Below are 12,198 nucleotides of genomic sequence, written 5' to 3'. Positions count from 1 at the left end.
TCATGTGGACGTGAACTGCATTTCCCCTTCCCAACCCCCCCAACCTCCATAGCAGCCTGAACTTGTCTGATGAACCAGACTTTAATGATGATTATTTAACATAGTTGTGTAGCAATCTGTTTTCTCAGCTCAGCCCACAGGCTGGATTTAGTGCAGAGCAAACCCTGTCATACAGATGGCATCTGAGAAGTGGGAATAATCCAACTGTTAGTAGAGGCAAATATTCATCTCTCTTCATCAGCGCGCCACCAGTCTGCTGGTGGGGCAGGAAGGGCTAGCAAGTGAGCTAGGCTTTTAGGGGAGGAAAGCAGCTTGGGCTTTGCAAAACTCTGTCTGGGGAGAAAGAATTTAGGGAAGAAGCTAAATTGAGAGGAGGTTATCCCGAGGGGGGTCGGGGGGGGATGTGCAAGGCAGACAAGAAATTCTTCAACTTTCAGTAGCAATTAATCTTGAAACGATACAGCATTGCATAAGCTCCCTCACTTATACTCCAGTCAAAGCAAAAGGAAAGAGTCTGATTTAGCAAAAATATTTACATTAGGATTTTTATAGAAATGCCACTGTCTGGCTGAGAGCAGCAATGGTTCATGTGGAGGCTGAAAGCAGCCTAAGTCTCTGGCCTCGTGTCTTAGTCGTACATAAATCCATACTCTTTCCTGGCTTGCAGAAAGGAGCAGTGCACAAAGGAATAAATCACGCTCTATAGATATTCCTCTGTTTACTCCATACATTCATGAGACAATATTATAATTACATCCCAAAATGTTTAACAGTCCATGTTGTCTCTAGATTTACCCCACCTCAGGGTCATTACCCAGGTGTCCCAACTGCAAGGGGGTTTTTAAGTTGCAGGAGCCTCAATGTATTCTGCAGCCAGAACAAAGTTTGCCTTTCGATGAATGAGGCTTCTTGAGCTTTATTAATTGTCAAACAGAAGTTTTGCACTGGGAATCTGAAATAGCCTGGAGAAACTTTGTCTCATGCAAGCCAGGTCTCAGATCATGGCTGGGAGAGAAACAAAGAGGCTCTTCAGAAGCTGAAAACTCTGTTTCCTTCACAGCAGCCCTGGCCAGGTGAGAACACAGAGCAGATAGGGTTCAGCTGAACAAAAAGTGCTAAGACCCTCGAATCCATCAGGTTTGGGTTCTTGGAAAGCCCTTCTCCAGCACATGATGCTAGACGCATCCTCAGTTCCTGCCCCACAATACCCCATCCTTAGCCCCACAAGAGGTCCCTGCTGCCCTGCACCCAGGACAGAGCCAGGGCTGCCCCTTGCCCTGCAGAAACCCACACAATATGGTTTTTGCTGCCCTGGGGGAGTGAGTCCCTTGGCAGAGAAGCCCCCAGGAGACCAGAGTAGCAGCCTGAGGCAGGACTGCCATTTCCCTATAGCCTCCAGCACCTCCGCTGCGTGGGTTTGTCCATCTGCATTTAGGACTCACCTGAACAGGGCTCATGTCTTCTTCTTGGCCTTGACACTAACCTGGCTCCCCACTAACCTTGGTGGGCTTTGACACCTCTCTGCCTGTGCCACAGAACAAGATACCCTTTGGCCTCGGCAAGGCTCTGCATACCTCCCTTTGCCTCCTTTAGGTGCTGACAGCAATGAGGGCACAGGAGAGCTGGTATAAAACCCCACAGGGACCACCTGGCTTTTTCATTCGGGGCCTGTATATCCTCAAGCACAAACCGATGGAGCACACACTGTGATTGAACATGCAGCATTAGGGGAACATTAAAAAAACTACATACAAACAATCATCAAATGTGCTGGGATGTGCTGTTTATCGAACTGCACAGAGGGACAGGGGTCATTAGCACCAGGGACTGTCCCCTCTCTGCATCACAGCAAGTGTCCTTGGCTCTTAAGCCCTTTGGCACAGCACTACCCATGTGCAGCACAACCTCTCTTATTTGGGTTTACATTCATGTTTGTTTTGCTTTCCTGAAAGTCTAACTGTGCGAATACACACAGACATGAGCAATTCAAGCCTCAGCATGCTCCAAAGCTCTCACTGCTTCCCTGGAACAAGGGTGATGGGCCAACAGAAGCAGTACCAAAGCTGCCACTGATAGGGCTTGGGCTGGGACACGTACACACCTTGCATCTGAACATATAGATGTATGTGTGTACAGATGTGCAGCCACAGACAGAAGTGCAGCAAGCAATTGATCTGCATTCCTGAGAAACACTGTGTTGCATTATCACATAGCAAGGCTGGTAGCACCAATAGCAGTATCAAAGGCAAGGAAATTGAGGAGCCTACCAGCGTGAGACTACTGAAACCAGCAGTTGGTCCAAGTCTGGCTGTTTCATGGCTCCCTTGCATCTGGAGGGATCGTGCTGAGCAGCCCTGTGCCCCAGGCTGGACTTGGCCACTTACTGATAGAACACCCACTGTGGAAAAGGATCAAGAGTGAAGCAAGGGCAGCACTCACATGGCACTCATGGAGTGGTGGAAAGAGCTTGTTTCCAATTTCTACCTAGTACAGTGGTTCCTGGTGGGGCTTTTCTCTGCCAAGCAAGTCAAGGAGATAAGGAGCAGAAGGTGAAGAGAGCAGTCATCTTCTTCCTGCCCTTATTTAAAAGGAAAACAGTTAGACAAGTCACATTTTTTTCTCCGCCTTTGGGTCATTAAAAGTATTTCCACACCCTCTGCCAGCCCCTTGCCCAGGATAAGGCAGGTTTTTCCCCTAGGCCACCCCCCTGAGGAGCCATGCGCGCATTAAATATTATTAGGGCACCCTCTGGTGGCACCGCTATAAATCCCTGTATCCGGGGGTGTCCCCACGGCATTTAGCCCAGATGCCACAGCCAGCAAACCCAGCTGTGGCAAGGAAACATGATTTCATCCTTAGCTGGGAGCTCACAGACCTGCATTCCTGTGCGTGTCTCTGTACAGACCTATTCACTGCTGAGAGCTGGCCCGCAGCTGACCCCAAAGTGTCCCTAGTCTCACTGTGCCTGTAAGTGAGTTTTACAACAAAAAGCAGCACCTTGTTTTTGGCTCCAGGCCTGTTTATTCATTGCCCACAGTTATTTAAGTAGGGAGCACATTGCAATGACAAGACTGCCCCGCTTGTGGGCAGCAGCTCTCGGGACCAGGTGTCAGCAGGTTATGGGGCGCATCCACCCAAGGGGACTCCTTGGTGACCCTTGATACCCCTGTATCAAGAGCATCAAGGTGGTTGGTTCAGTCCAGCAGTGACCACAGCCTTTCCCCGTGGATGCCTTTCAGTGCATCCATTATGCTCTTTGGCAATCTGTACCTGGTTTGGGGAGTGATGCACCACCAACCCCTCTCTGCTGTGCCCACCCATGGCAGATTCCACAGACACCCTTTTCTCTGGTGTTGGGGTAAACTGCAATGTGGATCAGGGGCTCTTTTTGCAACCCGCTGAGCTGGGTTTAGCCCATGTTCCTCTCTGCCGTCCTGAGGCTTAAGCATCACAAACTCTCCACTATCACCTGGTATAGCACCATGAACGCACTATCTATGCAGCCCAGTTTTCTAGCCGGTGTGAAAACCAAGGTTAAATACTTCATCTGCCATTTTAAATATAGTGCCTCAGCTGTCAGTGTTTGCAGCGTATTTTCTGTTAGCTGGGAGACGGATTTATAGGAATTAATTTCCATATTGGCTAAGGAACCAGAAACCTTCCCTGGAAAGCTCTGCAAACGCTGGCATTTGAGACGTGGCCACTTTCTGTGCGTCTCAGCTGGGAGGAAGGCCTGAACCCAGCCACTTTCAGTGAAGCCAGATGCAAAATCCCACCCCCCAAAAAACATACTTTAGCAGGACATCACTGTCAGAAAGAAATACCCTCCCAGCAAGGGCAGCTCCTGGACGGGGCTCGAAGGATTCACAGGCTTCCAGCTAAGCATGGATGTAAATATTTGCAGCACCAAGGTCCTGCAGAAAGGCAGTTCATCACAGGAAAGAGCTGTCAGACTTACCTCTGGGTCCTACTAAACCATATTTTGCCTATTTTTTTTTTTTTTTAAATCACGTATACTAGCCTTTCATTTAAGTTATATAAAGAATGCACTTTAAATCATGGCGGAATTAATAGCGACATGAGCTATAAATCCAGCCTGATTCAGTGACAATGTTTTTTCAAAGCGTGCAATATAAACTCACATCTATGAAAATTAACTCTGAAAGTCTGAGGAATTCCGAAAAGCCATTTAAAACCATTTTCCCAGGAGGCCCTGGGGAAACAGCCCTGCACAAGAGGAGAGCTGGCAGCAGGGCTGTTTTGATAACCTTCTGCAAGAGGGACCTGCTGAATATGAACAACTGCTGCAGGCTGCAGAGTGCTGTAGCCCATCCTGCTGCTTCCTCTCCAGCTCGGATGGAGCCATGAAGACGTGGCACATCACGGTGGGATAGGAATCTCTCTAAGTTACTGTAACAGAGGGAAAGCATGTATTTTAAAATAGACGTTTGCTTTCAGGAGCTGGGAAGTTTGATGCTGAATGGTGTGGGTACCAGGAGGGTTTGGTCCTGGCCCGCAGCAATACAGCTGGGTGCTCCAGTGGCATGTCCTGCACCACTGCTGCTGGCAGCAAAACTTCACACACTCCTTTCTGCTACTCTGGATGCAGACAGAAGATGTATAGAATAAGAAAAATACTGAGAAAAATAAGATCCTTGAGGCCAGCCAGCACAGAGGACAGAATAAACACCTGGGGATGCTGACAGCAGTTTTATGAGACCCCATCCCCTGCATGCCAACGGGTCCAGAGTTGTCTCTGACCTGGCAGAGGCCAAACTGGGCAACCAGTTTGGTTTAGCCCATGGGAGAGAGCAGCACAGCCAGCTGTCATAGCAACAAATGCTTTGGAAAGAGTCTTTCTTCAGATGAATAAAAATCACTGTGTAAAATGCATTGTGCCATTCGCTGAATTAGCAGTTTCATGCAACTCCATCCCAGTTTCTGTCAAGTGATGTTTGTTTATATGTAACCACTTTGGACAGGCTTTTAAATGTGATTAATACGTAGTTTGTTTCCTTTTTACTTTTTTAAGTAACAAAGGTGCATTGTCTGGATTGCAAATACTTCCCAAAGTGGGGTAAAAGTGTTGAAAATAAAATCAAACCAGTTTAAACAAACACCTTTAGAAGCTAAAACTGAGTAGAGAAAAAAGCAGGTTCTAGATTGGAAACTTCACAATCTCACTTTCTACAGACAATTAGAGGGAAAACTAATTACAGGGTTTGCATAATCTGACCAAACCCACAGTCCTGCTAAGCAACAGCCCCACCACCCGCATTGCTAATACACCCGATAAACATCAGAGCAGCTCAGTGCTTTTTGGTGGTTGAAGGGAGATCTATTTTGGACACACAAAGTATTCTGCCAAGCCCCAGGCCTGGCATGGACTGGAGACTTACTGCTGCAGTAACATCACAAGAAAAATTAAGTATACTGGATTGTCTTTTATATCTATCTTTATATATCTTTAAAATAATTAAAAGAATTAGTTTGAAATAATTTAAAGTTCTAATAATTAGTTAAGATACATATCTTTAGTTTATTAAAGATAACCCCTTACACTGATACTGGAAAGGGCAAGAAGATACCATCAGCCCATGGTCAGCCCCGTTGGTCACCATATGTCCAAGCTGCCATGAGTCCACCAGCACATGTGTCACAGGGGAAACATGTTTAGCCCATTAATAAAGCAAAGTGCTTGGTGCTACACCCCAAACAATACTACTCAAGGCTTTATTATATTGCAAGAAGAGTAATATACCAGGTGTCGAATGGCATGAGAACTATTTTACTGGCATGCAAACGTTGAAGGAGACAAGCTCCTGGCAGGCCCTGGATGGATCACCTTTGCCCTTGCCTGAGGCAAGCAGCTGAGCAGAAACAACACCTTGTGTCTTTTGGAAGGAGCTGAACTTAACAATACTGTATTTCAGAAAGGCTGAGGCTGCTTTGAAAAGTGAACCCTGTGCTGCCAGGGTAATGCTGGGGCAAATGATAGAGCTGGCAAAGTTTAAAGCATGTACTGCAGCCTGGGGCCAGCTGAAGTGCCCATGCCCGAGGGTTTTTCCCCCAGGATGATGCACAGCCAGGCACTGCAGCCCTGCAGAAAGCAGCTTTGTATCTAGCATGAAGGACACCTACAGCAAACTGGGACCTTCACCACTGCTAATGCCTGACAGAGCTGGGCCTGTAACAAACTGCTTCCCCCAGCTAACACGAGACCTCTTGCATCTTCTGTATGATGCACAGTAAAACAAAAGGCATCCATTCACATTTGCGCGTGGTGCAGAAAGCAAGGGCTGTGCTGCCAGCAGGTTTAAGTACACTGTGGGGCTGTCAACTACCTCTCTTCTCCCCAGGAGCCTCCAAGCCTCCAAGGCACTGATCAGAAGTGGTGGATGCTCCTGTTTTTTCTGTAATAGAAATAGCATGTCTGGAATGGAGCTGCACAACACAAAATGCAATTCTCAGTTCTGAGCAACACCCAAGTATACAAGATACTGTTGGCCAGTGATGGCCATCAGAAACAGATGGAAGCAAGAACTTTAGTTCAACCAAACACAGAAAAGAGCACTTCCTCAGCTAGAGGCAAAGACCTCCATAAATAATGAAGTGCATCTCATACCATTCCAAGTCTACTGAGCAAGAGGCAGTGGGACACCAGTAACCAGGTACAGCGATATCCCAGCCCCACAGCTGCCTGCTAAGGTGGGAACTGCAAATGGAAACCTTCACCATTGTGCCAAGGACCAAACACGGAGCACAGTCCCTCCCAAAGCACCACTTTGTGCCCAACAGAAAGTCAGTCCTCAGCTGCCAGAGCTGGTGGCGTTGGCTGAACCTAGTTGCCAAATAAGATCAATACAGCCATGCTGCACCAAAGCCTCTTCTCATCACCACCACCGTGTGCTTGCTGTCCTTCGCAAGTTCATTTTTGTGGCCACCCACAGTTGTCAGTGCCCAGGCAAGGCAGAATTGCTCGCTTGAAGCAGAGCTCAGCTTTTGCTGGAGGTAACCTCAGACGAGGTAACAATCAGGGTGCATCAACTTCACAGACAACTCCCATTAATTTCAGCTAATAATTAGACCAAGGTGCCAAGCAGTAACAGGCAAGAGAAGGCCAGACAAGAGGAGGGTTACTGGGAATTAGGAGTCACACAGGCATGAAGCTCTCGAAGTTTACACAACCCAACAGCTGTATCCAGTTTTTTTGGGTTTGTTTTGTTTAACAACATGAAATGGGAGGTTCAGGCTGACATAGCACACAGCTAATGAAACACGGTTAACTATAAAAAGGAAATAATCTGATAAACCTGAGGCAGGGGAGTCCTTGGCAACTGCTGTGCCTCAGGTTTCAGCAGGGCTTCCAGCGGGAGTGTGTTTGGGAAAACATCTGCTGGTTTCCATGGCCCTGTGCCGGAGCCGGCCGGCCCCAGGTACAGCGTCCTGCCGGGAACCGCCTTCTGCAAACAACCACAGGGAGCCCGGAGGAGCCAGCGGGTGCTGCCAGCAGTGCCCTGGGATCAGGCTGGTAACAGGTTATGCCCAAGTTTTTCACAGCACAGCTCATGGGTATGGGGTTATTCAGGCCACCTAAAGCTGCTGCATGCTGTAGTTTGAGCTTTACTGACTACATATGAAAAGAATCCAATGCTGTTTTTAACATGCACATTTTAATGAAGCAAACATTTCTATTTAATAAGTTATAAGATACAATTTTACAATCCTGCATTTTATTCCAGTTTATTTTGTTTTTACTTCCTAGTTTACAATGTAGTGAGCATTTCACATTAAGGCACAAAAAAAGCACAGTAAAAAAACCCAACCTTCCTTTATTTCCGCAATGACTGTGCTGGAGAGTAGTGCACCCACATGTAACTACAGAACCGTAACCATGAACTTCTCCCTAGGGTCAGACAGTGACGTTTCAACAGGTTCTCAACAAATCCTACCTTCTCCTAACTGCAGAGTTAAAACTCATTTGGAGAGTTTACTAAAGCCCCAGCAGCTGACAGCAATTCAGATATGGACTTGGGAAGTAGCATGGAGTAATCCAGGGCAGATAGAGAAGTTATAAGGAAGTTTTCACTCCCCATCCCTCAGCTGGAATGCCTTTTGTGGCGCAAGGGGGATTCCAGGAGAGATGAGCATGCTCCAGCCATGTCCTTGGACCAAGATGCAATAAAACAACTTGCCCCAAAGGTGGGTTTGTTGATTGGTATTGCTGTGATTGGTAAATTCGCACACCCACCCTCCCTCCCGCCCCATACCCAACTACAGATGGGGGGGCCCATCCCCAGGCTGGCTTCTTTGCACCGTCTCAGTCTGGCCCGCAGCCTCCAGGGCCTTTATTTAATCCAGCCAACCCCGGGGTTGCTCTTAAAATGAATCAAAAAGAGTGTGGGGAGTTAGCTGTAAAGTCACAGAAATCTCAGCAGAATCCCAAGCTAATTAAAAACCGCATCATGGCCAAAAAGCTACCTGTCTAGATTTACAAAGCGTACGAAGTTTAGAAAGGCTGAAAGCTTCCAGGAAGTCTTTTTCAGTCTGCTTTTGGTTTGCTATAAAAGATAAACTTTTCCTAAATGTAAACCGTTAGCAAAGCATTTTCAGAAACATTTTAAATTTGAGTGGTAAAGCCACTTTTAGTAGCTTTTTATAATGTTAAGCGTTAAAATTGATCAAGTATACAAAGGCACCTATTATAGTACCAGTTTTACCTCATTTCTTTACAGAAAAGAATTTGAACTGGGGACAGCCCAAGTCATATTCCATAACTAAAATGTAAAGTCTCCAGTCAAATAAAATCAGTAGTTAAGATACCCAATTACAAAGACAAATTCCAGTTTTCGATTAACATCTAAAGTCTTTAACATCCGCAAGGGAAATTAGTGTCTAGTTATCCACATGATTCTCCAAGCATTAACAGTGACCTGGACAGTATTGCCGAAGTACAATTTGAGGAGGACATTAAATAGATTGACATTAGGTTGGTAAGTAGGATAGAAGTGAAATGCTTGTAAAAAAATGAAGTTACAGAGTTTACTTCCAACTGTATTGAAATGTGAGCCGTGTGTATCTAGATACCGCATTTTGCAACAGGACTGCACCCAGTATAACTCTACATCTGAACTGCAAACAAAGATCGATTCCGACGAGTTCTGGCAAGTTTAAGGAACGGTGACATGGAAGGGACTCCCAGGGATGTGCTCGTCACCCCACTTCACAGCCAGAATATAGTCACCCCTTTCCTTGACAACATACGTTACGTTGTACTGATGGCTGCCCAAATGCTTGATGGATACCTCTTCACATGGTATTGTAGGCCCGTGGACGCCAACTAACAACATATTTGAACCTACAGCAAAATAACAGACTGTTAGCATTGCTAAGCCTAAATAAACAAGCATGGCTGTACTGTAATTTATTAGCCCCATAACACAAGGATTTTGTTACTTTAATTCACGGAGTGGCAGTCTGAGGTATGGCTAAAGTAATTTGGTACAAGAAGGAATTTCATTTAAAAAAGCCTTCAACCTCATAGAGGCAAGAGTTCATCTGTGCATTTTGCCAGACCTGAGAGGCTACCACTAAATAACTAGAGCACAGGAGACATTAACAGTGCTTGTGAAAACGAGCAGGCACTGCCGTTCAAATACTTGGTTAGAAGTTAATAGCAGAGACCAATGAACATGGCTGGTCTGTAATCCTACCACTGCAACGCTCCCAGAGGATGGTGATCAGTGCTCAAGGCTTACGGGAACACCTTGCATTACATGCTACAATGCACCATGAGGGCTGCCCAAGTTCAGCAACCTGTTCGTTCTCATGCCATGACCCTGCGGTTTCTTTCAGGTGCACTTGGCTCAGATAAAGCCATATGGAAAGGAACTGGCATCTTTACAGCCTCTATATCAGGTCTGATATGGCAAGCACCGTGTAGCATTTAGAGATTTTCTTTAGAACCAGATCATCCGCTCAAGCTCTGAATTTTAACTCTGAAAAGTGGTTTAGCCAAAAAAAAAGTCCTGCTGGTTCCTATACCCATACCTGCTTTGCTGCAGTCCACAGAGAAGGAGCTTTTCTGACCCACAAAAGCCTTTGAGAGTCCTGCTCCCCGGGAAACCACTTTGCTAGCATCTGAGGTGGATTTGGGAATGGCGCTATAGCAAGTTTCAGTTGAAGACCTTGTCACTGACTCCACCAGGATGGAAGAAGTTTCGTTAGCACTGCCTGGGCTAACCAGTCGCTGTCCTGGAAGCAGAAAGGGTTTCAGACATTCAGATTCACTCCATCTGAAAGGCATTTACAAGGAGGTTTCAAAACCCTCCTAATGACTAGCACGCATTCTGCATCCAAAATGCATTTTTTGAGAGGAGCAATTTCCCTCTTGGATTTTTAAGCCGACATCTTCAAGCAACACTGGCAACAACCCCATCCCAGAGCCCTTGAGTGGTTAAAGGACCACAGGAACTTCAGGATGCATTAAGCAAAGCTGGCTGCTTAAGAAGAGTTAATTGTGCTCCAATCACCAAATGCCAAAAGTTGGCAGAAAAGCAGGTGCAATTTTGCAACAACCCATTTTGAAAGCAGAGCATATCCCAGCCCAGAGGAGTGCAGACCCTGCCATCCACTCCCAAGAACATCACCGCGCCACGGGCACCAGGAGAGGGCTCACTAGCTCAGGGGCAGCAGTAAAGATGAACTCCAGTCTGTGCTTAAACACAGCACCGGAGAAAGAGCTTCCTAAACCAGCCTTCCTCACATCATCTAAAAGCTTCCCAGACATTACTGATCTTTGCTTAGGTGACACCTGCACCAAAATGAGACCAAGAGGGACATCACTTATGCTACAGGTGACCAGGTTTCAGGCTTTGAAGGGGGGGGGAAAGGGGTAAATAAGTCATATTTCCCTGCTACCAGTACAACACCCTAGCACTAGGTCAGGATTTCACATTCCCCCATGCAAGCGTTTTACAGCGCTCCACTGAGTCAAGCTGGCAAGCTCCACAGCTAATGCTCCTGTAGCCTCTCCTGAGATCCCTCATCTAGGCTTTGGAGGTGATAGGGAGAAATGTTTCTCTTCTCATGTTTTTGGGCATCTAGATCTGAATGCCTCACTATCTCAGTGGGACATGTTTACTCAATGACACAAACTACTTCAGGCACACAGTAAATACTGGGTAGCTTTTTACCTGTAACCTTTGCCTTGAAGGGGCTGCCCACTATGTGGTTAGGTCCACCATATTTAACTCCAATTAAATAGTTTCCTGGAGCCATGGGTGTGTACATGACTTTGTAACCTTCTGGAGTTTCCTGGCAGTCCATTTTCACCTTTGATGGCCCTTCAATTGTAACAGAGAGGGTACCTGGACCAGCCTTGGTCGTGTTAATGAAAAACTCCGACTGCAATCCTAGAAAGACGTAGGCACAGTAAGACACACTCTTCCTCACACCCGAGGTTACACAAGCAGCCTCAGTTATTACACAGGAATGGGTAATTCGGTATAAGACAAGGCTGCACATAGGGAGGGACAGCACACACACACACCCCACCAGCATCGTCACACAGGGGCTCTGCACCCCAGCAGTCTCCCTGCCGGCACTCAGCTCCCTCCTCTGCTCCTGTTATGTGACTGTGAGGGAGAACGGGTCATGAGAGCCCTTCAGGGACAAAATGGAAGTAATTTGGAATCAAAAGACTGGCTTGGAGAGAAAACTGAGAACAAGAGCCTTTCTGCTGGGTGTTGTAGCCTGTGCCAACACAGCCAGCCTCCTGCAAGGCTAAGCTCGGGAAAACTCAGAGCCATCTCACTGCCTGGACTGCAAATCAGCAGTGAAGAGCCCACAAGAAAGCAAGAGAGACAAGGGACAGGAGATCTCCTGGAGGAAACGGGTGTTTGAACTGCTCAGCAACAGCACTCCAAGCAGTTTGTGGAAACAAAAGCTTGTTTAATTACAGCATCTGGTTAACACAGCTGAATTATTGCTGCTAATACTAAGTCAATGACACAACGCCAGCAACACAAGAAAAAATTCAGCAAGACTTTCAGCCCCCAAATAATTTACTGTCGAACTCTGGCTTCAAATATTTATGATCTTTGGGCTGTTGTATGAGACACTGCTGAGGAGGAATAAAGTGCTCGAGCTCAGTCAAAACCAGGATGGTTACGGGAAAGTTCATGCATGCAACTGAAG

General features: G+C 46.6%; 1 protein-coding gene across 4 annotated transcripts in view; it reads right to left on the bottom strand.

The window, feature by feature from the left end:
- Window positions 1–7,654: 7,654 nt before the first annotated feature.
- Window positions 7,655–12,198, bottom strand: part of FLNB (filamin B) — a 71,569-nt gene continuing 67,025 nt past the window's right edge. For 3 of the 4 annotated variants that reach the window (XM_030501064.1, XM_030501066.1, XM_030501063.1), the window contains 3 exons: window positions 11,196–11,414; window positions 10,051–10,254; window positions 7,655–9,358 (listed from right to left, as the gene is read on the bottom strand). In XM_030501064.1, coding sequence (XP_030356924.1) covers window positions 9,171–9,358; window positions 10,051–10,254; window positions 11,196–11,414 — 611 coding nt within the window. In that variant the 3' untranslated portion in view covers window positions 7,655–9,170. The remainder of the gene's footprint in view (window positions 9,359–10,050; window positions 10,255–11,195; window positions 11,415–12,198) is intronic. The other variant, XM_030501065.1, reaches the window with a different exon arrangement.

This window comes from Strigops habroptila, chromosome 11 (assembly GCF_004027225.2).
Source record: "Strigops habroptila isolate Jane chromosome 11, bStrHab1.2.pri, whole genome shotgun sequence".
Lineage (NCBI taxonomy): Eukaryota > Metazoa > Chordata > Aves > Psittaciformes > Psittacidae > Strigops > Strigops habroptila.
Note: the sequence above shows the minus strand (reverse complement) of the source record. Positions and strands in the feature narration are given on the sequence as shown.